This window comes from Arachis ipaensis, chromosome B08, assembly GCF_000816755.2.
Source record: "Arachis ipaensis cultivar K30076 chromosome B08, Araip1.1, whole genome shotgun sequence".
NCBI classification, from domain to species: domain Eukaryota; kingdom Viridiplantae; phylum Streptophyta; class Magnoliopsida; order Fabales; family Fabaceae; genus Arachis; species Arachis ipaensis.
The window spans coordinates 21,007,863-21,034,718 of record NC_029792.2 but is presented as its reverse complement, the minus strand read 5'-3'; the positions used below and the strand labels follow the sequence as shown (position 1 = coordinate 21,034,718).

General features: G+C 35.2%; 1 protein-coding gene across 1 annotated transcript; it reads right to left on the bottom strand.

Annotated features, from left to right (window-relative positions):
- On the bottom strand, window positions 22,454–22,879 carry LOC107610710 (zinc finger CCHC-type and RNA-binding motif-containing protein 1-like). The gene has a single exon (XM_016312719.1). The coding sequence runs from the start codon at window positions 22,877–22,879 to the stop codon at window positions 22,454–22,456; it is 426 nt and encodes a 141-aa protein (XP_016168205.1).

Below are 26,856 nucleotides of genomic sequence, written 5' to 3'. Positions count from 1 at the left end.
CATATTATTAAATTCCTCAAAAGATTTTCTTTCCAAAAACACTAAAAAATATTTAATTTGGACATAACTGACCAATCTCATAAGGATATAACTATTTTTTATAGAAATGATTAATTAATTGCTAATTTTTGTTATACAAGTAACAGGTTACTTTTTTAATTTTGATATGGGCTAAAAATAGTGTATAGCAATATTATTGTGATGTAGGAAGATTCACCGGACTATGATAACTGCGTTGAAGAAATCTTGACAGTCTAAGTGGAGGAACATAATCGAACAGTCCAATTACACAAATCAATAGTACACAAATCAGATCGTCCGATTTACATACCAAATGTTACGTGTTGTGCATGCAGCGTACTCCACTTTTTGACCCATGCCTCTCAACCTTCGAAACTCTCTCTCATCTATTCCTTTCACAAATAAATGTGCCACCATCAAAATATTAACAATACTTAGGAGACCAAAAATAAAAGAAATTAATCATCTAAAATTTTGTAAGAAGTTAATAAATAGGACAATTTACTTAAATAAAATAAATAGAGATCAATTTTACCTGATTACAACTTTCTAACTACTAAGACGGATATGCAACTTTTCATTAATCTATAGAAATCACTACTGTCAATAGCGGATTAGAGGAGAACATAAACTGCTACTGCCAGTTGTGGTTTACATGAAACAGTGTGCCAAACAGAAATCGCTATAGATAGCAGCGATTTCTGTACAAGTAGAGTTTATCAAAAATCGCTACAAGTAGTAGCGATTTATGGGTTGTGGTGTTTATTTGTAAACCGCTAGAGGCACAAGAATTTGAGGTGTTCTCTAAAAAATTTTCAACATGCCTCAAAGGTAACAATTACAATCAAAGTTTCATGTAAGAATATTCAACAATTACATTGATAATGAATTTTGTGTTTCATGTTTATTGTGATAATTTTTTTTAAAGGAAAAAAAATTATTTTATTTCATTAAAAAAAATATAGAACTTAAAATTTAAAATATAAAAAAAATAAAAAATTTTCAAATTTCAAAATACAAGAATACAAGGATTACGTTAAACAAACATAACCATAGTCATAATCATAGCCATATATCACGTTAAACTAGAGTTCACAGATGTTGACATGTAATCACCTAATGCCGTCGGATCCGTATAATCAAATTGTGGAGGGACATTTACAGGAGACTGATTTTTATCAAGTTTCTCAGATTGGAGTAATCCAATGTCAGTCAGCAATGGTTAATGCTCTAATCGAGAGATGGTGTCTTGAGACTCACACACTTCATTTACCAGTTAGTGAGTGTGCTGTGACATTGGAGGATGTGGCAATAATTCTTAGTCTTCCAACAAATGATCTTCCAATTACATGACTGACCATGAGTAGTTTTGAGGCCTTAGAGGCCAAATGCTTGCACCAGTTTAGGGTTGCAATTAGGAAATCATATTGTAGAGGAAGCTTTATAAAGCTGACGTGGTTTTGGGGACTGAAAGATCGTTTAGTCTTGAGTGATGATATTCACATTCAGAGGTACGTAAAGTGCCACATAATGTTATTATTTCGGACAATTCTGTTTGGAGACAAGTCTGGGGCAGCGGTGCACTAAAAATTTCTGTCGTTACTCCGTAACTTCCCTAGGATCATACAATTTAGTTGGAGATCGGCATGCCTGGCGCACTTGTACAGATCATTATGTAGGGCATCCCGTGTTGACTACAAGGATATCAATGGTCTACTGACACTTTTACTTACCTGCGCTCGGATTCGTCTACTATTTCTTGCGTCGATTCCCGACAATCCTTGATTCTTTCCAGTTGCAAGTAGGTAAAATGAATTACTATTTGCTTTGAAAAAGTGTAGCACATTGTATTTAATTTTTGCAATAAAAGTTAATTAATGGATTGTTTGATGTCAGGTGGCATAACTAGGAGTGTGCTGACCGACCTTACAGATTTCATTCTCTTGTTCACTTTAGGAGGTCGTTGGATGACCTGCAAGAAGAACATGTATGTTGTAATAAATAAGTATATGTTTTTGTTTAGCCGTATCATTATTTGGTGTGTAGTCCTCTTTTGCTTTCAATGTGTCCGGTTTGTTTGGGTGGCTTATGCAGTTGATCGCATTGAGCCAGACGTGATTCCTGTAGACATTCGTCAGCATTCAGTTATTTGGAGTGCTACGGTACCGCTGATATCTTTCGAATGCGTTGAGTGGCACGCATCCGATAGATTGAGGAGACAATTTGGTTTGATTTAGGGTGTTCCTCATCACAATCAAAAAAGGGAATGGCTACAACTTTAGAGCTAATCCTCCACGTCAGAGCGCTAATCGATTTATCCTGTCCGCTTTTAACAGGGTTGCAGAGAAGTGCAAAAAATTATACAAAGATATAAAGTGAGCGATGAAAAAATAATGTGTTTGTTGTTAACTATTTAAGTTAGAATGTCTGAATCAATTATATTAATTCATTTATGTCATTAACTATGTTAATTCATTTGTTGTTAACTATTTTAGTTAGAATGTCTGAATCGACTAAGAACTACTTGGTTACAATATATAAATATGCTAAAGTTATACAATAACATCACAAACAAAATGCAACAATAGTAGTAACTCTATTAGGTGGCTGGACCTGCACTTGCACCACCACGTTGACGACATCTACTATGGTTGTGGCCCTCGGCACCGCATTGCTTACATCAACTTGGACCACGCAACATCCGAGTGTCCATCTACTACGACCTTTGGCTACCCGTCTGAGGAACGGATTGCCTATGAGTCGAGGTCCATGATAAATAGGCCTTGTTGTGGGATTTACTAGTGGTCTAAACCTAACTTTGTATACTCTTCGAACTTGGTCCATCTTGTAAACGTCATGAACGTACACTTGCCAATCCAGCTGCTGATTTGCACAACAAAAAAAATACATGTCGACATGAAATTCAGTTCACCTGGAATTCACCACGGTCACAATGTTGTCAACATAGGTCAATTACATACTCCACTTTATTGGACATCTCACGTACTTTAAAGACCTTATTCTGTCTGTCAAAGCAACTAACTCGGATATTTTCCAATACCCGCTGATTTGCATGCAATTTGGAGGTCACAAGCTCACAGAACACATGTCCAGCATTAATACGAGCCTCAGCCTCGACTCTTTTCCTCATGAACAAGTCATTAAACCTGCAAAATGTTGCCTTAACAAGTGCAATGACTGGGAGATTGCGTGCCCCTTTCAAGACCAAATTAATGTACTTCACTAGATTGGTGGTCATATGACCCAATCGGTATCCACCATCAAATGCCAAAGTATACTGTTCACATGGGATCCGATTCAGCCAGTTGGTGTAAGCATCACCCCATTCGCGTAATCGCTAATAATGCATCTCGTACCTGCGAACCGTCCACAGATATCCTATGATAAAAAAAGGCCAACTATAAACAACATTCATTATGATAGTAACTATAACAATAACAAACTTTGTGTTATTCAAATTTACCAATGTTGACTATAAGCTTCTGCAGGTATGGTGCCTTAAACTTCCTCAAGAAGTTAGACTCTATATGCCTCATGCATAACATGTGGAAATCTCTAGGAGGAGACCAAACTCCGTTACTACAAGCAATAACTGAACTGATGGATTCGTGTCGATCAAAGATAAGGCCCACACCATCACGTAATTCACATGTCACCATATGTTGTTGCAAGTTACTAAGAAAAAAATGCCATGCCTCAGATGTCTCTCCCTCCATTATGGTAAACGCAATAGGTATGATATTGTTATTACCATCCCGTGAAACTGCATCCAACAAATAACCCTTGTACTTTTCATAAAAATGAGTCTCGTCTACCTACACTACTGGCTTGCAATGTTTGAATGCTCTAATACAAGGATAATAACTCCAGAAGACTCGATGTAGTACACGGATATCAGAAACCACGTCATCCCCCTGGTACGCAGGTATTGTTTCAAAGTGAACGACTACTGATAGATCTTTATGACACATGACCTCAAACCATATGGTCAAAGCTTCATTTGAAGCTTCCCAACCTCCAAAAATTGACTCCACTACATTCTACTTTGCAAACCATGCTTTGTGATAACTTATAGTGTGGTTAAACTTCGACTGCACTTCCGCAATGACTGATTTTACCTTTATAGATGAGTCAACCTCTACCAACGGATTTATTGCTTCTGCAATTGTGTTGAAATTCAGTTTCGAATGGTCTTGAGAAATGGTAGCTCTAGTACAAGTGTAACTACCATTGTACCTCTTTATCTCCCAACAGTACTTCTTGCACATTTTTCTAACCCTGATCAGCCAATCACGATCTACACCATATTGTGTACATTTAGCATAGAATCTCATTGGTTCAGACTCATACACCCGATAGTCTACACTTCTACGGATGGTATAATCTTTCATCGCCTTAATTACTGCCTCCCTCAAACTGAATTTCATTCCCACGGTGAATTCACCATCCACCACAGTAAAAAGCTTTTCTACAATCACACAACAAAATATATATTTGCTTAAATAATTATTAAATATATGTCTTAACAGTTATAATCTATCTATAAATTATAAATTATAAATCAATATTTGTCATTATCCAAATATGAATATAGATAAATAATCAAATGCTATTTACTCAATAAAAAAATATACATAAATAATCACTAAATATATATAAACAGGTAATTATCCTATATTTTAACTAAATAAATAAGTAATCAAATACTATTTAATAAATTATATTCCACAAATCACATATGTTACTCATATTACCTATTCGATCTACAATATTAATCTATCATACAAATATCCAAATTACATACCTGTATTTATATATTGAGAAAACTCCGGTGCATGCGTGACCTCCAAATCCAATGAGCACATGAAAGTAGGCTCCTCAAATGGATGCTGGTTTGCTAGTGCATTTGCCACCTCCATCACATTTGTCTCCATAGTGCTGTCAGCTTGATCTTCGTCTTCACCCGGATCAACGACCTCATAGTTACTTTCAAACTTCTCCTTGCTATCACTATTATAATCTTCCAATTCAATATTTTGGTCTGCTTCAGATTGCTCGAACTCAATATACAGCTCGATGAACGATATTTGGGAGCGAGTTTCAATATACATTGAAAATATTTCTTGCATGCATGCTTCATTGGTTACATATTTGGTTTGAAATTGAACGAACCCATCAAACATAGATATAGGATACCTATACAAAATACACGACACTCTCCTATATATTTGAGAATCTATTTTCTCACAAATCACACAGTTTAGTTCTTCAAATGACAGTGTGAATGGAATAATAATATTTAATGGATTCTCACATATAAATTTACTCCTTCAGATGTTTTTAATAAAATATGTCCATGATAATATACTGTTAACATTGATGGTTATCAGTGGATAAGAGAAGAGAGGGTTGAATCTTAGCTACATTTTCAGCTGAATATTACTTTTTCTTTCTCAAGGGAACATAGGAGATATTTTCACTTCTGTCTCATGGTCAACTGAGAGACATTTTTATTTTTGTCTCCTAAGTAACAGAAATAGAAAAGTAGAAGGGAAGAAGAAATAACATCCAGATATATCCTCGTTCAGCTACAAGGTACAATGTAGTCTACATCCAGTCTCCATCACAATAATGATGGAATTTCTCTATCTTTTGCAAGATTACAAGCACCAATCATTCCCTAGGATCTACACAATCCTATCAAGGACAAATTCAGATTCTAACCCAATCCAAATTTGACTAGGACTCAACCTAGCTTTCAACTTGCAAAGTGCTAACCCAACTTGTAAGAGAATTCCCACAGGATCATGACACAAAACAGAAAGATGTACAAAGAAACTCTGAGACATCTATGACTTTTTTTTTCTCTAATTTTGCTCACTGCCTTTTTGCCTTTCATTGAATTATTCTTATAAACTCACCATGTTTGCCTTTTACCATGAGACTCAGATAGACAAAACTAAGAGAAAGAAACAAAATGAACTTCGTTGAAGGAGAAGAAATCAGACAACTTTTGGGTAGCTATGAGAATTTTGTGCTTTCTCACTTACTCTCCTTATCACAACCCTTGGCCGTCCACCCTTAATATAGAGGGGTGAAGCTTCTAAGGTTGAAATTGGTTCCACCCTCACAGCAACTTCTTCTCCAACCTTAAAGTAGCAGCGACTTCAACAGAGAGGAGAGAGAGAACCTGAATCTGCTGCATGCATATCACCAGATCTCTCTCATCCTTTTTCTTCCAACTTCTTCAATCTTGACCATTGATCTTGACTTTGGTCCTAAGTCTTGATTCTGATCGTTGATGTGGTTCTGACTCATGTAAGCTTCATATTCTCCATGGTTACCTCTTTCATGCATGAGACCTTGAAACTTTCTTCTTTGATCCTCGGTGATGCACAAATGAAGAAATCAACTTTTTGTATGCTTTGACCGAGAGAGTAGCTACGATTTGTAGCCTTCTTTTCTTCACTTTGATTTGACAAAAACTTTTTTTCCTTTCTTCAAAATTTGATCTCTGATCCTACCATTTTCTTTTTTCTTTTTCTTAGATGAACACATGATGTGGCCGAAGCAAGAGAGATGAGAGAGAAGAAAGGAAAAGCTTTCGGTGGAAGCTTTCAACGAAATTAAATCAAATTGAATTCCAAGTTCCAATTACCAAGGGATAGAGTAACCAAAGCATGCTTTGAGAACCTTGGGTTCCTTTCGTTGATTCATCCATTATGGTTCATAGGCTTGTGATTTGGGCTTGTCTATTCTTCTTTAGTCTAAAGGTTCAGCCACTTGATTTAAAACACTTTGGTATGAGGCCACCTTTGTTTGGTGATCAAGATGGGCTTTCATCAAATGAGCTATAAGGAAAAATAATTTTCTTTTCTGCACACTAAAAAAAACACCAAACAAACAATTGAAAATATTTTAATAAATATCTAATTTATATTTTAATAATGTTTGATCATTATTTCAGTTTTTCAAACTCAACAATCTCCCCCTTGATTACAAACATTATTAAAATTGAATTGAAAATATTAGGATAGAATACTTCCCTTTTTGAAGATTCGCAGCTTTCTCCCCCTTTCTTATCTTCAATAAGCTCCCCCATTAATGTGTGCCCGATTAACAAAATATTCATAGATGCTATACCTTTATACAAGCTCCAAAGAGTTCCTAAAGGATAAATAAAAATTTCAAAAATTGGAACCTTTAAAACAGAGCCAGATTTTCACAAGTAAATACTCATACAACAATTTAAGACCATGGGTTAGTAAAGCTTTACAAACCAAAACAACCCAGATAATTTTGAGAAAGTTATTAAAAATTGGAGCACTTGACAATTAAGTGGACAATTAAAACAGAGTGCTCAAAATAGAGCATTAGCTCAAAACAGAGCATCAGCAGAAAACTGTTTCAATTCAGTCCTTGGTCTCCCCCTTTTGTCATCAAGGAAGGACGCCTACAAGCCAAATAAATCAAGTAATACAGTCCAAAATAAGTCATGCATAACAAGGAAATAGTACCAAAGTTAGGTCAGTTATAGTCAACCAACATAAATCAAAGTTCAAGACAAATGAAAAGTAGTTTCACAGTTTCAAATTCAGAGAGAGCAAAATAAGGAGCAGTCAGGAGCAACAGGAGGGAGCAAACTAGGCATCAGAGGTCTGTTCATCAGATTCCAGAACATCATCTTCTTTCTCAGAAGGAGCCATATCCTCATCAACTGAATCCAAATGCTTTAAGAGCAAGTTTACCCGTTCATGAGATTGTAGCCAAGCCTTTTCATTTTGCAATGCAAGCTTTCTCGCTTCTTTGCTGGATTTTACCATTTGCTTGGACATGGTAGCAAACTCCAAGAGAACATCCTTAACCATTCCAGAGAAGAGATATTTGTAGGAGTCAAATGTTCCAGCAACAAAGGGAGATGGGAAGCTTTCATCCTCACTTTCTGACACAACTGAAGCCTTAGTGACTTTTACCTTTTTATCTTTAGCATGGTCCTATACACCACCACCTTTGATTGTGGACACTCTGTTCTCAACAGGCCCATTACTTAAATCAACATTAAAATACTCAAACAAGCAAGTCAAAAATGTACCATAGGACAAGGTACTCTTTTTATTACTTCTCACACAATCCCACATATGACGAATCATAAGCTAGGCAAAGGAGATTGGAATTGAATTTAAGATAGCATAGAGTATGAGAGTATCACAGACAGTTACTCTCTGGTATGACCCGCTCTGTGGTGTGATAACGTGAGTGATGATACGGTGCAGAAGAGCCCTAACAGGTCCTAGGGCTTTGTGTGTAGGAGTAGTACCATCCATAGAAGAGAAGTTTTCACATATACGAGCCAGAGCATCTTGATGGGAAATTCCAACGTGATTATCCCACTTTTCAGACATATATGCCTTGACCCCTGTATCCTCATACCCCAGGGTAGCACTTATGGTTTCAGTACTCAAGGTAAAATGTGTGTTTTTGACAAAAGAATGAATCTCGCCTTCATGAAGAATCATATTTGCATAAAATTCACGCACCAAGATTAGGTAAACTGATTTTCTGATTTTGAAAATAAGAGACCATTTCAAATCATGAAAGTTTGATTTAAAGTCAATTCCTTTCTCAGATAAGGCTTTAAGATCAACAACAAAAGATGCACAGATATTTCAATTTGCAAGAACTTGAGTATGAAACTCATAAGCCGCACAAGATATAAAACGGTAGGGATCAAAATAAAAATGAGATTTACCATATTTCTGTTTGAAGTCCAAAGAATCAAAATTAGGGGCTCCCTTGTATCATGAAGAATAAAGCATTTTGGTCCTCAAGAAGGACGCTGAGAAGGAGCCGAACGGCCAGTGGGATGAGGAGTGGACCGACGAGGAGGAAGTGATGGTGGGGATTCTTCTTCATGCATGGGTTCCTTTCCTTTTGCACTTTTACCATGGGAAGATGCTGCCTCCTTACGAGCCCAAGAACTCTTTTGATGAATGACCTTACTTGCCATGGATTCTAATGAATGGGATGAACGAGAAGAAGAAGAATGGGAATGTATGTGTATGTGAGTGTGAGACTATGGTTGCTTGGGGATAGAAGGATTTTTGGAAGAAAAGTATGCTCCAGTGCTTCTTCTAGTGGCTATCTTCTTTCTCATTTTGAAGGAAAATGGAAGAAGGAAAGATAAAGAGTGATGAAGAGGAGAAGTGGTGGAGAGAGATTAGGAGTGAATAACCACCGTTAATGCATATAGTGAAAACTTTCTCTTTTAAAAACAAACGCAATTAATGAAACGGTTTTCAAAACAAATTTATTTAAATTTTAAAACCATGGTAACCGAAAAGACTAGTCATGAGGAATGGTGAAAGGATATAATTGACATGACTAGGAATAGAATGAATAGACTGTTGATAAACCACTATTTTATGGTTTATCTTGTGCTCAATTGAGTAGATTTTATCAATCTTTCATACACTTATTCATACAATTCGCATGTTTTACAATTTCTTTCCTGATTTTGTGCTACGATTGAAAACATGTTTCTTTGATCTTAATATTACTAATTTTAATCCTCTCTTATTACCATTCGATGCCTTGATATGTGTGTTAAGTGATTTCAGAGATTATAGGGCAGGAATGGCTCAGAGGATGGAAAGGAAGCATGCAAAAGTGGAAGGAATACAAGAAATTGAAGGAACTGCAAAGCTGTCAGCCTGACCCTCTGGCACTAAATCGATCATAACTTGAGCTACAGAAGTCCAAATGATGCCGTTCTAGTTGCGTTGGAAAGCTAATGTCCGGAGCTTCGAAATGATATATAATATGCCATAGTTGCCCTGACGATAAGTGACGCGAACACGTGATTCACGCGGACGCATCGCAGTAACGAAAAACCAGCGTGGTAGATTTCGCCCCCAGCAATTTCTGGGCTGTTTTTGATCCAGTTTTAGACCCAGAACACACAGATTAGAGGCTATAAAGTGGGAGAATCCATCCATTCATACTACAATTCATACAACATTCATAATTCACAATTTTAGGTTTTAGATGTAGTTTTAGAGAGAGAGAGGTTCTCTCCTCTCTCTTAGGATTAGGATTTAGAATTTCTATTATGTTTAGGCTACTTTTCTTCATTCCAGGTTCAATGTTCCTTTAATTTAATTTCTCTTCTACTTTTGTTTACTTTATCACTTAGTTATTTATTTTTCTAATTTAATTTATGAATTTTCATGTTAGATTTGATTTCTTTTATTTAATATAATTTGAGGTATTCCAGACTTATGATTGTTTTCTTTAATTTATTAATGCTTTCGATTTATCCAAATTATTTTCATTCAAGTAGATTTTCTTTTCTTTTGGCTTTGGTTGAATAATTGGTGACACTTGAGTTATCAAACTCAGCTGTTGATTAATATTTGAAGCTTGCTGGTTGATTTGGATCCCTCTAAAGCTAGTCTTTCCATAGGAGTTGACTAGGACTTGAGGAATCAAATTAATTAATCCACTTGACGTTCCTTTATTTAGAAAGGATTAACTAAGTGGGAGCAAAATCCAATTCTCATCACACCTGATAAGGATAACTAGGATAGGATTTCCAGTTCTCATACCTTGCCAAGAGATTTTCTAATTATTAATTTATTTTTCTTGTCATTTAAATTACTTGTTCCTTATTTTAAAAATCCAAAACAAAATATACTTTTTCCATAACCAATAATAAATCATACTTCCCTGCAATTCCTTGAGAAGACGACCCGAGGTTTAAATACTTCGGTTATAAATTTTATTGGGTTTTGTTATTTGTGACAACCAAAACTTTTGTAAGAAAGGAATTCTTGTCGGTCTAGAAGCTATACTTACAACGGGATTTTATTCGTGAAAATTCTAGATCGCGCGAGAGTTTCGCTCTTCAAAATGGCGCCGTTGTCGGGGAATTGCAAACGTGTGCCTTATTATTGGTTATTGTAAATATTTATTTTTAAATTGATTTTTTCGAAAAAAAAAATTCAGATTTTTATTTTAAAATTTTTTATCTTATCTTATCTTAGTTTTAAATTTCAAAATTCAAAATTCAAAATTCAAAATTTAAATTTAAAATTTTAAAAATCAAACCTTTTCAAAATTTAAATCTTTTTCAAATCCTTATCTTATATTGTTGACTTTTTCAAAATTCAAATTTCAAAAATTTAAAATTCAAAATTTAAATTTCAAAACTATTTAATTTAAAAACTTATGTTCTCTTACCTAACTTATCTTATCTTTTTTTTTTAATCCTAAAAATCTTTTTCAAACATTTTCTCTTATTTATTTTATTTTATTTTCCTTTGCTTGTTTATTTGTTTTTGTTTTTAATTTTTATTAGTTACAATGAGTTCTCACCCCCGTCGCTTTGAGTTTGGTTCTAATGCTGTTAAAAGGAATGGAAGCTATAACAGGAACATGTATCAAGGTCAAAACAATCAAAGATGGAAGGAGCCACGGGGATCTGATCAACCATTTTGGCAACAACACCCTCCAAGATACCATGGACCACGACCATTCCACAATGCATGCCAAGACACTAGTTATGGTGGACCCTTTCGTGACAAACCATCTGCACCAAATTACTATGATCAAGAGCCATTCCAGGGAGCGTACCAGGATGATGAATATGGTGGACCCCCTTGTAGTTACCAACAAGGCCCACCATATGCTTATGAACCACCTCCCCAACATACCTTTGAACCACCAAACTCGCAAGCCTCTTTACACCATTCACCTCCATATGACCCTAATCTTTATCCACCACACCAACCACCATATGAACCATACCCAGAACCACCACCTCAATATTTACCATCTCCATATCCTTATCAGGAAGAACCACCTCCGTATTATGAGCCCTTTACCCTAACAAATAAACCCTCCTATCCACCCCAACCTCCATTGGATAACAACACACTCATCTCTAACATCATTGATCTCACCTCTACACTCTAAAATCTTATATCCCGCATGAACCAACCCTCTACCTCTAATATTCAACCCTCAAGCTCTAGTGCACTTCCTTTTCAACCACATAATGATATTTCTATTCCATCACCACCCTCCATGGAAGAGCACCCACATCCATCAATCTAAGAGCAAGATGATCCCAATTATGCTATTGATATAGAACAGAAAAGAAGGAATCATCTTCGCAAATCCATACTTCATAAGAAGCTAGAGGAGGCCCTACAGATGAAGGTAGTAGAGACCCTTGAAGTCGAAGGAGTGGTTGAAGAATTAGTGAAGGAAAACATCAAGAATGAGTCTGATTTTGTCTTAGAGCAAGAAGAGACCCAAAATGTGGAGATAAGGGAAACCCTTGAAGATGAAGGAATAGCTGAAAGGAGTTGTCATGGAAAGAAAATCATCAAGGATGAGTACGATTTTATACTAAAACAACTGGACAAAGCAGTAATTATTGAAGAGAAAGAAGTGGTTGAAGACTTGGGAGATGCAGAACCTCCATGGGAAAGTCCAGTCATAGAACCTCCTTCCAAGATGTTTGAATTTGATGTTGAAGAGGGTGTACAACCTCCAAGGCATATCATGGCTAAAGACTTTGAAGAGGTTGATCAAGAGATGGAGATTAAAGAAGAAGAAGCACAACCTCCCATGCCCTTGGTGAGCAATAAAGAAGAGATTGAATTGGAGAAAAGCTACCAAGAGGATGAGATTAAAACTGAAGAAGCTTGCAAAGAGGTGGAAGTTATCAAGGAAGAGCACAAGGGAATGGAGCTTGAAATCACATTGCCAAAGTTGTTGGAGACCTCTCCCCAAAGCCATTACCATCCAATACAACATTCAAGTGGGTAAAACTCTTATCCTTAACTTTTACTTTTCCACTTGAATATGGTTTACTTGAAAATGATGGTCAACTTAGAGCTCTTTGTGGATTGAGGAGTAAGAAAGAGTCGTGTAGTAGTTGGAAACACAGTCCTAGGTTCATTATGATAGGAAGCTAAGAGCTGAATTATCATGGTTGGAAGAATGCTAAAGTGTATGGGTCTAGGAAGCTGTTTGGATGCCTTAGTAAGAATTCGGATTGCTTGTCACCCGGATAGAATCATCATGATCCACTTGAAGACGGGTGCAGAAACAAGATTTGGGATCCAGGCATACATGAGGATCAGATTTGGGAGCTCAAAGCTTGTGAAGAACTCCATCAAAGCTTGAAGAATCTACCTGGTATTGATAAAGTTTATTGGAAGTCCAAGCATTGCTGGAAGTTTCAAGACGAGTTCAAGCACAAGCCACCATGACAAGGAGCTCACCAAATGTCCAACTTAAGGACTTTAACTAAAAGTGCTAGGTGGGAGACAACCCACCATGGTATATTCTTTCCTTTTTGTTCTTAGTTTTATTCTATTTTATTTTTCATTCGTGTTCACTCATAATTTCTGCATAGTCATCCGCATATATTCTGTATTTTGCATTCTGCATACTGCATAAAAAAAAAAACACGCACGCGATGCGTAAGCGTCGCTGCCGCGTCCGCGTCATAGATGCGTTCTGAAGAAAAGAGAATTGAACAGAAAGTCACGCGAAAGCGTGGCTAGAGGCGTGCCTTAGGCACAAATATGATCACGCGACCGCGTCCCTGACGCGTTCACGTCGTTTGCAAAATAGCCTCCCCACGCGTCCGCGTCACCCACGCGAACGCGTGGCCTTGTGAAATCGACGTAAATGGGTGTATGGCAGTAAGTTATGATGGAGTGGGGCTGGAACCATGCTAGAAGCGCATGCCCTACCACGTGAACGCGTGCCCCATGCATCCGCGTCATTTTTAAAAGAAAGGCCATTCATGTGTGCGCGTCACCCACGCGCACGCGTCACCCTGAATTTTGGCAATATGCGTTTGAGACACAGAGTTGCGCGAACGCGAGACTGCTCTCGCGCCACTAGCACGAATCAAGTCACGCGTCCGCGTGACCAACACGTCCGTGTCACTTGAAAATATCGCAACTCACGCGATCGCGTGACCCACGTGTCCGCGTCGCCTGCACTGCACAGTTTATCCAGATCAGTGCCAGAATTCCTATCTTTTCTTCTCCAATCCTACTTATCTTTCTAATATCATTCTTTCTTCTTTCTTTTATCTTTTCTTATTCTTTCTTCCTCCTTTCTTACTTTCTTCTTCTTCATCCCTTTAACCTATCATCCCTCTTCACTTCCATTCTATTTTATTTAATTTATTTGCATGCTTTCATCCATTGCATTTTAATTTTGCTCATATTTTTATTTTCTTTTCTAAGTCTATTATTTTTCCATTGGTGTTAAATTTTCTTATTTAACTGTTACATCTTTTCTTGTATTATTTTGGTGCTTAGTGACTTATTTTCCACTGTTGGGTAATATTATTTAAGTCAATGTTGATCTTTTCTGATACTTGTATTCCTTTTGCATTGACATGAGTTTATATTGTCTTTCATTACCCACACTCTCTTCTTCTTTGTTGCAATTCTTGCACTATTGATATGCCGTATGCTTCTACTATTTTCTCACTACATGTTGTAGCTACCGTGTAATTGAGACTCTTATTATTTGGCATTACCCACTCATATTTTATTTGTTTTCTATCATTGTTTTTGGGTTCTTATTCTTTTTTTTCTCTTCTTTCAGGCTGGTCAGGCTGGCCACCGAAGAAGAAAAAAGGGAGAAACTTCTATATGGGGCAACAGACAAGTCCATCTGCACAATATCTAGAGAAAAACATCAGTTGTAGCAGCCCGTCCATCTGCACATCTCAGCATGCACCGAGGACGGTGCAATCTTTAAGTGTGGGGAGGTCGATACCGATCTCCGTGGGTTAGTAACTTCCTGTCTCAACACCAATGTTTTATTTTCTTTGTTTGTTGATTGTTGCATTTGCATGTTTGATTGCATATTTGTTTGATTTTGTGCATATTTTACTACTTGATTAAAGTAATATTTTCTTTTTAAAGAAATTTTTTATAGCATTTCACTAATTTGAATTAAAATTTTTATTGAACTTGTTTGAAGAAATATTATGCTGGAACATGGTTTAGAGCTCGAACATACAAAACCAGTGAGATTTTGAGCTTATTTCATTGGTTGCATTTTATCAACCAATATTTTATTTTTGGTGTGTGTTTTTCTCTCTAAAATTGTGATCTTTGTCTTGCTTAATTCTATATTTCTATTGTTTGATATATGCATGCACTTATATGATTGAGGCCTTTGTTCCAATGAGCTTACATACCCAAATGGCCTTAACCTTTCATTATCCTTTGCAAACCAATTTGAGCCTATTTTACCCCTTTTATTCTTTACTTTAGCACATCACTAACTCTAAGCGGAAAACAATAATGTCCTCAATTTGAATCCTTGGTTAGCTTAGACTAGTGAGATGCTTATGATTTAAGTGTGGGGAAAGTGGGTTTGGCAACGTTTGGTTTTGGAAATTAAGTATGTTAAACTTCTTTATGAAAATATGAAAGAAATGTTTAGGACATGTTCATGCATTCAATAATTTAATCATATGCATTAAGAAAAAAAAAGAAAAAAAAAATATAGAAAAAGAAAAAAAAAGAGAGAAAAAGAAAAGAGCAAATAATAAAAGCGGACAAAATGCCCCAAAGTAAGTGGTGAAAGCAATGCATATGTACTGTACTCGAAATTAGGATGCATGAATATGTGGAAAATATGGTTAATGGATAGTTAGATGTGGTATTATGATTACATGGATTGTCTAAAGTTAGGTGGAAAGTTTAAGTTAATTAAGGATTCAGATTTTAGTCCACTTGGCCAAATACAATCCTACCTTGACCATAACCACATTACAACCCTTAAAAGACATCTTGATATGTGTATTTGTGCATTAAATTTCTGTTGATTAGTAGAAGAAGAGCAAGCCTTAGAAAGCAAGATTAGTAGAGAATTGAGAGAATCAAACCTCAAACACCTGAGCGATTAGAGTGTATACACTTCCAGTGAGAGTTCGATGCTCGATTCTTTGTTCCCGGCTTTCATAAGCTATTTTCTTCTGCAAGTTTACTTGTACTTTATTTTGTGATTTGAATTAGTGAAATTCAGTTCATATTTGTTCTTAAAAGATTTATTTACTTTTAACCAAGTAGGTAGAAACATCTTAGCATGTAGTTGCATTCATAATAGGTTGCATTTCATACATTCTACCATTCATCTTCACTCCTTTATAGCTTTTCTTGAGCTTAGCATGAGGACATAATAATGTTTAGGTGTGGGGAGGTTGATAAACCACTATTTTATGGTTTATCTTGTGCTCAATTGAGTGGATTTTATCAATCTCTCATACACTTATTCATACAATTAGCATGTTTTACAATTTCCTTCCTGATTTTGTTCTATGATTGAAAACATGTTTCTTTGATCTTAATGTTACTAATTTTAATCGTCTCTTATTACCATTCGAAGCCTTGATATGTGTGTTAAGTGATTTCAGAGATTATAGGGCAGGAATGGCTCAGAGGATGGAAAGGAAGCATGCAAAAGTGGAAGGAATACAAGAAATTGAAGGAACTGCAAAGGTGTCAGCCTAACCCTCTCGCACTAAATCGATCATAACTTGAGCTACAGATTTCCAAATAATATATAATATGTCATAGTTGCCCTAATGATAAGTGACACAAACGCGTGATTCACGCAGATGTGTCGCAGTGACGAAAAACCAGCGTGGCAGATTTCGCCCCCAGCGATTTCTGGGCTGTTTTAAACCCAGTTTTCGACCCAGAACACATATATTAGAGGCTATAAAGTGGGGGAATCCATCCATTCATACAACAATTCATACAACATTCATAATTCACAATTTTAGATTTTAGATGTAGTTTTAGAGAGAGAGATTCTCTCCTCTCTATTAGGATTAGGATTTAGAATTTCTATTATGTTTAGGCTACTTTTCTTCATTCTAGGTTCAATGTTCCTTTAATTTAATTTCTCTTCTACTTTTTTTTACTTTATCACTTAGTTATTTATTTTTCCAATTTAATTTATGAATTTTCATGTTAGATTTGATTTCTTTTATTTAATATAATTTGAGGTATTTCAGACTTATGATTATTTTCTTTAATTTATTAATGCTTTCGATTTATCCAAATTATTTTCATTCAAGTAGATTTTCTTCCCTTTTGGCTTTGGTTAAATAATTGGTGACACTTGAGTTATCAAACTCAGCTGTTGATTAATATTTGAAGCTTGCTGGTTGATTTAGATCCCTCTAAAGCTAGTCTTTCCATAGGAGTTGACTAGGACTTGAGGAATCAAATTAATTAATCCACTTGACTTTCCTTTATTTAGTATGGGTTAACTAAGTGGGAGCAAAATCCAATTCTCATCACACCTGACAAGGATAACTAGGATAGGATTTCCAGTTCTCATACCTTGCCAAGAGATTTTTTAATTATTAATTTATTTTTCTTATCATTTAAATTACTTGTTCCTTATTTTAAAAACCCAAAACAAAATATAATTTTTTCATAACCAATAATAAATCATAATTCCCTGCAATTCCTTGAGAAGACGACCCGAGGTTTAAATACTTCGGTTATAAATTTTATTGGGTTTTGTTATTTGTGACAACCAAACTTTTGTACGAAAGGAATTCTTGTCGGTCTAGAAGCTATACTTACAACGCAATTAATTTTATAAAAATTTCTTTACTAGCAAGAACCCTCTCGTCAAAAATGGCAGCAAAATCCAATTCTCATCACACCTGATAAGGATAACTAGGATAGTAATTCCAATTCTTATACCTTGCCAAGAGATTTTCTTAATTATTAATTTAATTTTCTTGTCATTTAAATTACTTGTTCCTTCTTTCCAAAACCCAAAAATAATGCATCCATTCATCATGGAACAATTCATACAACTTTCATATACATAATTTTAGGATTAGATGTAGTTTTTAGAGAGAGAGGTTCTCTCCTCTCTCTTAGGATTAGGATTAGGATCTAGGATTTCTATTATGTTTAGGCTACTTCTCTTCATTCCAGGTTCAATGTTCCTTTAGTTTATTTTCTACTTTTATTTATTCTATTACTTTAATTGTTATTTATCTTTTCAATTTGGCTTATGAACCAATCATGTTAGGATTTTCTTAATTAATATAAATTGAGATATTTCAGATATAAGATCGTTTTATTCTATTTATGTTATTGATGTTTTCGATTTATCCAAATTATTTTCATTCAAGTAGATTTTCTTCCCTTTTGGCTTTGGTTGATTAATTGGTAACACTTGAGTTATCAAACTCAGCTGTTGATTGAAATTGGAGTTGCTAATTGATTCAAATCGCTCTAAAGCTAGTCTTTTCACAGGAGTTGACTAGAACTTGAGGATCAAATTAATTAGTCCACTTGACTTTCCTTTATTTAGTAAGGGTTAACTAAGTGGGAGCAACAAACAATTCTCATCACACTTGATAAGGATAACTAGGATAGGATTTTCAGTTCTCATACCTTGCCAAGAGATTTTCTTAATTATTAATTTATTTTTCTTGTCATTTAAATTAATTGTTCCTTATTTTAAAAACCCAAAATAAAATTCTACCTTTTTCGCAACCAATAATAAATCATACTTCCCTGCAATTCCTTGAGAAGACGACCCGAGGTTTGAATACTTCGGTTATAAATTTTATTGGGTTTTGTTACTTGTGACAACCAAACTTTTGTACGAAAGGAATTCTTGTCGGTCTAGAAGCTATACTTACAACGCGATTAATTTTAAAAAAATTTCTTTACTAGCAAGAACCCTCTCGTCAACTGTTCATGGAAATTTTAAAATAAAAAGAAACTTAAATATTAAAAAATTTATGATTTATAATAATGAGCCCATATCATATGAACAAAATTTATCTTACATAGGCCCAAAAGGTGGTTAGTGCAAGCTTCAACCCATTTCTCCATTTTTCAATCTAGAATTTTCTAGGCTTTGTACAAGCCTTCCTTTGAAGATTTCATCACTTGTCCAGTTTTGTCTCCCTGCTATCTACGAGACAAAATAACATAGAGAGCACATAATCATCATTTAATCAACAGAATTAAAATCAATCATTCCCAGTTCTATTCTTAGCTTGCAAAATCTATTTTCACACAGAGGTTTAGTAAAAATACCAGCTAACTGCTCTTCAGATTTTACAAATTAAATATCAATAGTTCCCTTTTGCACATGTTCTCTAATAAAATGATATCTCACTTCAATGTGCTTAGTTCTAGAGTGCAACACATGATTTTTTGAAATATTTATAACACTCATATTATCACAAAATAAGGGAATACTATTAATTTTCAGTTTGTAATCTTCAAGTTGAGTTTTAAGCCAAATTAATTGTGAGCAACAAGCAGATGCGGATATATATTCAGCTTCAGCCGTGGATAAAGCAATAGTGGCTTGCTTTTTTGCTTAACCACATATTTAGGGAGTTTCCAAGAAAACAACACATCCCCGAAGTGCTTCTCTTATCCACACGATATCCCACATAATCTGCATCACAATACCCTACTACACCAAACTCATTATATTTAGGATACCACAAGCCGACATCACATGTGCCTTTTATATAGCTAATGATTCTCTTAACGGCTGAAAGATGTGACTCTTTTGGGTGAGATTTAAATCTAGAGCATACAACCACACTTTGAACAATATCCAGCCTAGAGGATGTAAGATACAAAAGAGATCCTATCATTCTTCTATACCTTGTTTCATCAACATCTTTGCCATTTTCATCCTTGTCAAGTTTAGTATTTGGATGCATGGGAGTATTTGTAATCCTTGTTTGATTTGAAGTCCAAGAAAGAAAGTTAATTCTCCCATCAAACTCATTTCAAACTCACTAATCATTAGTTTTCCAAACTCTTCACACAATTATTCATTTGCCAATCCAAACACAATATCATCAACATAAACTTGAACAAGTAAAATATCATCATTAGATGCTTTTATGAATAAAGTAGTATCGATTGTACCCCTTTGAAATTTATTTTCCAATAAGAAGGCACTAAGCCTTTCATACCAAGCTCTTGGAGCTTGCCTAAGGCCATAAAGGGCCTTTGAAAGTTTAAAAACATAATTAGGAAAATCTTTATTTTCAAAACCGGGGGGTTGAGCTACAAATACTTCTCTATCAATAAATCCATTTAAAAAGACATATTTAACATCTATTTGGAACATTTTAAAACCCTTGTGGGCAGCATAGGCAAGTAGCAACCAAATTGCTTCCATTCTTGCTAACGGGGCAAATGATTCATCAAAGTCAATGCCTTTCTCTTGATCGTAACCTTGGGCCACCAATCTACTATTGTTACGAACACCATTACCATTCTCACCCAATTTACTTTTGAAAATCCACTTAGTACCGGTTACCTTTTTATCATTCATGTACGGTACAAGTGTCTAAACCTTATTTCTCTGAATTGGTTTAGCTCTTCTTTCATGGTCTTCACCCAAGAGGGATCTTCAAGAGCTTGTTTCACATTGAGAGATTCTAATTGGAACAAGAAAGTAACGTTGTTGGCTTCCACTTGCTTCTTGCTAGAGGACCTAATGGTTATGCCTGGTAAAGGATCTCCAATGATAAATTTATGAGGATAATTCTTCAAAAACTTCCATTCACGTGGCTTTTGAGAAAAGGCTTCAGGTTGACTTTGGTAAGGTTTGGATGAGTTCACTATTCTAAATTCTCTGGCCTGGTCAGAAGACAAAATGGAAATGTCTCCTTCATTTTAGGAGCAGTTTCTAGACTGACGTTTTCCACAGCTGGAACAGATTTGGGATTTGCTTGATTTTCTTCAGGGCTTACTTTTGCTTCACTTCCTGCATCATCATCTAGAATAGCGCTGGGTATGGAGTTAGCATCACAAAAAGATACATGTATAAACTCTTCAGCAGTTCTATGTTCTTTAAGGTAAAGTTTATAAGCTTTGCTAGTGGTTGGATATCCAACAAACATACATTCATAAGAGTTTGAAAGCATAATTTTTATGAGCTAAGAAAAGAACCCATCTATATCTAGAATAATCATCAACCACCACCAACCATAGTGTTTTCCTCCCAAACTTTGAGTTCTAGTAGGGCCGAAAAGATTAATATGCAACATTTTTAATGGCCTTTTAGTAGAAATTCCATCTTTGGGTTTAAAAGAGGATTTTGTTTGTTTGCCTAATTGACAAGCATCAGAAATAATATCTTTATCAAATTTAATATTTGAAATTCCTCTAACCAAATTTTTCTTAACAAGTTTAGAAATTTGGTGCATGCTAGCATGTCTCAATTTCTTATGCCAAAGCCATTTTTCAAGTTCTAAAGATGTAAAACATGTTACTTTTTTATCTTTTAAGTCCTCTAGAGTAAGTCCATACACATTGTTGCATCTTTTTGCCTCAAACAAAACATCACCGGATTTCTCACAAACAACTAAGCAATCTAATTTTCTAAAAATAACTCAATATCCAAGATCACATAGTTGGCTAATGCTTAGCAAGTTGTATTTCAAACCATCAATAAGAAAAATATCATTTATGAAGGATGAGAAATTCTTACCCACTTTACCTATGGCCACTATCTTTCCTTTTCCATTGTCACCGAAGGTTACAAACCCTCCATCATACTCGTCTAGCTTGATGAAGAATGTAGACCTTCCATTCATATGCCTAGAGCATCCCTTATCCAAATACCACATGTTGTCCTTTCTTTTGGATGCTAGGCAAACCTACAAAAAATTCTCAAGTGATCTTAGGTATCCAAATCTTTTTGGATCTTTTGATGTTAAACCATCTCTTTTGTCCAAGACCATTGTAGTTCCCAATTATTTTATACACTTTTCCTTCAATCATTCTTTCACTCATGAAACATTGAATAGGAAAATGATCATTCCGATTGCATAACCTACAAAATCTTTTATGTTGCTATTTTTTCAAATTTGTTGGGTTTTAACATCTTATGTCATCCGAAGTGGAAGCCATATTAGAAAGAGGGGATTTTTCCATAAACATTTCAGATTTATTATGAAAATCAAATCCAGCTTTATCAATCTAAGAGTTGATTCAAATTTTCAGAACTTTGTGCAAAGTTGGCTAGGTCCTCTTTTATACTTTTTACTTCTTTGTACAACCTTTCATTTTCTTCAAAACAATTTAAGTATGCAATCACAGAGTGTTGTTTCTCACAGCCCTTAGTTTCAGCCTTTAATCGCTTGTTTTCTTCAACAAGATCAACAGCGGTTTCGGCTTCCCTTAATTTATCTTTGAAAAAAATAATTTTCTGCCTTTAGAATGGTATTTTGAGACTCAAGTTCATAGTTTTCATTCAAGAAGCATCTAAGTTTTTCAGTAAGATGATTGATCATAAGATGAAGATCTTCAGTGGTAGGTTCAATGAAACGTACCTCATCTGTTTAATCGGCCATGAGACATGTTTGAGATTTTCTGTCTGATTCTTCCTCCTCCTCAGAGTCATTCTCCAAGTCTTCCCAAGACGCCATGAGTCCCTTCTTCTTTTCACTTTTCGGCTTGTCCTCTTTCTTCAATTTTGGACAATCAAACTTGTAGTGCCCAACTTCTCTGCAGTTGTGGCAAATGACCTTGCTTAAATCCCTTTTTGGTTTCCTTGAACTGCCTCCTTTGTTTCGTTCCTTTTGCTTCATCATTCTCCTGATTTTCTTACCAAACAAAACAAAATCATCGTTAGATAAATCATCACTGGATTCTTCATCCAAAGATTCAGTGACTGATTTGAGAGCAACCCCTTTCTTCTTTGTATCCTTTTTCAAATAAGTGTTTTCAAAAACAAGTAAGCTTCCTCTCAGATCATCATAGGTCATTTAATCAATGCCATTACTCTCAGCTATTACTATAGCCTTAGTTTTCCATTCTTTAGTGAGACATCTTAATATTTTTCTCACAAGCACAGATTCAGAATGTTTGGTTCCCATAGCATCCAAGCCAGTGATGATAATGTTAAATCTTTCAAATATTTCATCAATTGTTTCTCCTTCCTTCACTGAGAACATTTTGTACTCTCTGTTTAGCATGTCTATTCTGGTTCTTTTGACTTGGGTTATGCCTTCATGAGTGACTTGGAGCTTGTCCCAGATTTTCTTTGCTATTGTGCATCTTGATACCCGTCGGTATTCCTCGAAGCTGACAGCACAATTAAGCAGGTTGGCAACTTTGGGTTGAGCTCTATTTTTTCCTGTCATCGTCATTCCAATCAGCCTCAGCCTTGGGAACAATCACACCATTAGCTCCTGTTATGGTTGGGACTTGTGGGCCCTCCAGAATTATCTTCCAGAGTTTGTAATCTACAGATTGAACAAAAATCTTCATTCTCTCCTTCCAGTAGCTGTAGTTCTTTCCATTGAAGAACGGAGGTATGTTACTCGATTGCCCTTCTGTCAGAGTATAGGTCACTACATTATAACCACTGTTGTTCACCATCAGAATTTTTTCTCTAAGCTACAAAGCTTGCTCTCTTTGAGACCAAGCTCTGATACCAATTGATGGTTATCAGTGGCTAAGAGAAGGGGGTTGAATCTTAGCTACCTTTTCAGTTGAATATTACTTTTTCTTTCTCAAGGGAATATAGGAGATATTTTCACTTTTGTCTTGTGGTCAACTGAGAGACATTTTTATTTTTGTCTCCTAAGTAACAGAAACAGAAAAGTAGAAGGGAAGAAGAAATAACACCCAGATATATCCTGGTTTTGCTACAAGGTGCAATGTAGCCTACATCGAGTCTCCATCACAACAATGATAAAATTTCTCTATCTTTTACAAGATTACAAACACCAATTCTTCACTAGGATCTATCCAATCCTATCAAGGACAAATTCAGATTCTAACCTAATCCAAATTTGACTAGGACTCAAATCCTATCTTTTTGCCTCTCATTGGCTTTTTCTTACAAACCTCACCATGTTTGCCTTTTACCATGAGACTCAGACAGACAAAACTAAGAGAAAGAAACTAAATAAACTTCATCGAAGGAGAAAAAATCAGACAGTTTTTGGGTAGCTATGAGAACTCTGTGCTTTCTCACTTACTCTTCTTATCTCAACCCTTGGCCGTTCACCCTTAATATAGAGGGGTGAAGCTTCCAAGGTTGAAACTGGTTCTACCTTCACAGCAACTTCTTCTCCAACCTTAGAGCAGCAACGGCTTCAACAGAGAGGAGAGAAATAACCCGAATCTGCTGCATGCATGTCACTAGATCTCTCTCATTCTCATCCTTTCTCTTCCAACTTCTTCAAAACCCAAGTCTTGATTCTGATCGTTGATGTGGTTCTGACCCATGTAAACTTCACGTTCTCCATGGTTACCTCTTTCATGCATGAGATCTTGAGGCTTTCTTCTTTGATCCTTGGTAAAGCACAAATGAAGAAATAAACTTTTTGTGTGCTTTGACCGAGAGAGTAGCTACGGTTTGTAGCCTTCCTTTCTTCACTTTGATTTGGCAAAAACCTTTTTGCCTATCTTCAAAATCTGATCTCTGATTCTTCCATTTTCTTCTTTCTTTTTCTTAGATAAACACATGATGTGACCGAAGTAAGAGAGAGGAGAGAGAAGAAAGGAAAAGCTTTTGGTGGAAGCTTTCAATGAAATTAAATCAAACTGAATTCCAAGTTCCAATTACCAAGGGATGGAGTAACCGAAGCATGCTTTGAGAACCTTAGGTTCCTTTCATCGATTTATCCATTTTGGTTCATGGAATTGTGATTTGGGCTTGTCTATTCTTCCTTAGTCTCAAGGTTCAGCCACTTGATTTAAAATACTTTGGTATGAGGCCACCTTTGTTTGGTGATCAAGATGGGCTTTCATCAAATGAGCTATAAGGAGAAATAATTTTCTTTCCTACACACTAAACAAAAAACATCAAACAATCAATTGGAAATATTTTAATAAATACCTAATTTATATTTTAATAATGTTTGATCATCATTTCAGTTTTCTAAACTCAACAAACATAACTCTATCATCCATGATAATATACTTATATTGAATACTCTCAACCTCGGTATTATTTCTTTTGAAACAATGGAGAGGAAGAACAAGAGGAGAGGAAGAAGAGGAGTTTCAGAAGATCTGAGAATTGAGAGATGAAGAAGAAGTGGAGAGTTTGGCCAATCTAGGGTATATATAAACAAAGAAATCGGACAGTTCAAAAACCTGTTTACCATTTCAAATTTTTTAAAGAACTGAAATCGGACTGTCCGGTTAGTGTTCTATCGAAATAAAAAAATTAAAAACCTGATCGGTAGGTCCGATTTGCATACGCTAAAAGAGGGAAGATTATTTACTCCACACAAATCAAACTGTCTGATTTGTGTTCCTCTCTCTCTCATCAAAGAAATCGAACTGTCCGATTTCTTTTTCGTCAATTTAAAAAACCACTGCCGTCACAACAATGTATAACCCCTTAATGTCCATAACCCAATATAACACATAGCTAATTTTCATATAAAAAAATTTATCCTTTTATGTACGCCTTATCATTAAAATATATTCCACTTCCAACATTGTACAACATATCCAAAATCTTCAGTTTGCTTATTTATTTCTTTTACCAGCAAACACTAAAATTGATAACTAGAAAATTTAATATCAAATACTTTGATTTTTTAAAAATTTTTACTATTTTTAAAAATTACTCTCTTCAAATTTATTAGTTTTTCTGCCGCTTTAATTTGACCTGTCAACGACGGGCTAACAATGGGATTCAATGTGGCCACCAAGTGGCTCTAGTTTTGTTACAATATCACATGTTTAAGTCGGTGACAAATAAACTCCTAATTTAAGTAATATAAATAGAGTAAAATATCATTTTTACTCACAAATATTTAAAATATTGATAAATCAATTTATGAACAAATAAAATTAACTTTGTACTTATAAAAAATAAATTTTGGCAGACAAAACTAACCAAATCCTAAAATTTTATCTAAAATTTTTAAGTTATTCTTCTTGAGATAATCTATCTTACCTTCAATTCTCAATTCTTCACCACTATCACCACCATCCAAATTTCCAATCAATCGTTTCTCATCTATAGCTATCATCACCACCACCATGATTGCCATTACCAACACCACTACCGCCTCTTTCTCTTTACCCCGTGGACAACAAAATCTTATTACATGAACCTGTACACCATCTTAAATACTTCACTTTCTTCTTATTTTATTTATTTATTTATCTACGATCTCTTTTTTTTCATAAAGGAGTTGCCAAAGTATCCATCTCTCAAAATCACATACATATGAACTGTAATTGTACAATTTGCGAGTTTTAATTTGATAATGCAAATGTATTTCATTGTTAATATAGCTCGCAGTTGTTGCGGCCCTGTGCATGCAATATGAAGTTGAGTTTAGGCCAATATAAGCCTTGTTGTCAAAGCACCCCATGCACTTCTCAAGACTTCTATACCTAAAGTTAAACCAAACTAGCACAAGTATTTTTTAACTCTTCTTTAAAGTTTGATCTAATTATCCCTAGATTTTATTGAATGCTGCGATGGTAGTGGTGACGAAGAATTGGAATTTGAGGGTGAGGTAGGTTTGGTTAGAAAGATAATTTAGAAAATTTGAATAATCTTTTAGGGTTTCATTAGTTTTGTCCGTTAAAGTCTATCTTTTAGGTACAAAGTCAATTTCATTTTTTATGGGTAGATTTATCTGCGTTTTGAATATTTGTAGATAGAAACGGTAGTTTACTCAAAATATTGTGCTTTAATGAGATAGATATAGACGAATTTATCCCAAAATCATGAAATAATTTTGTTTTGAAAGAAAGCTAATTT

Excerpts from the sequence above, each read along its gene's own strand:
- LOC107610710 (XM_016312719.1), bottom strand. The coding sequence starts at position 22,879 with ATGACCTATGATGATCTGAGAGGAAGCTTACTTGTTTTTGAAAACACT.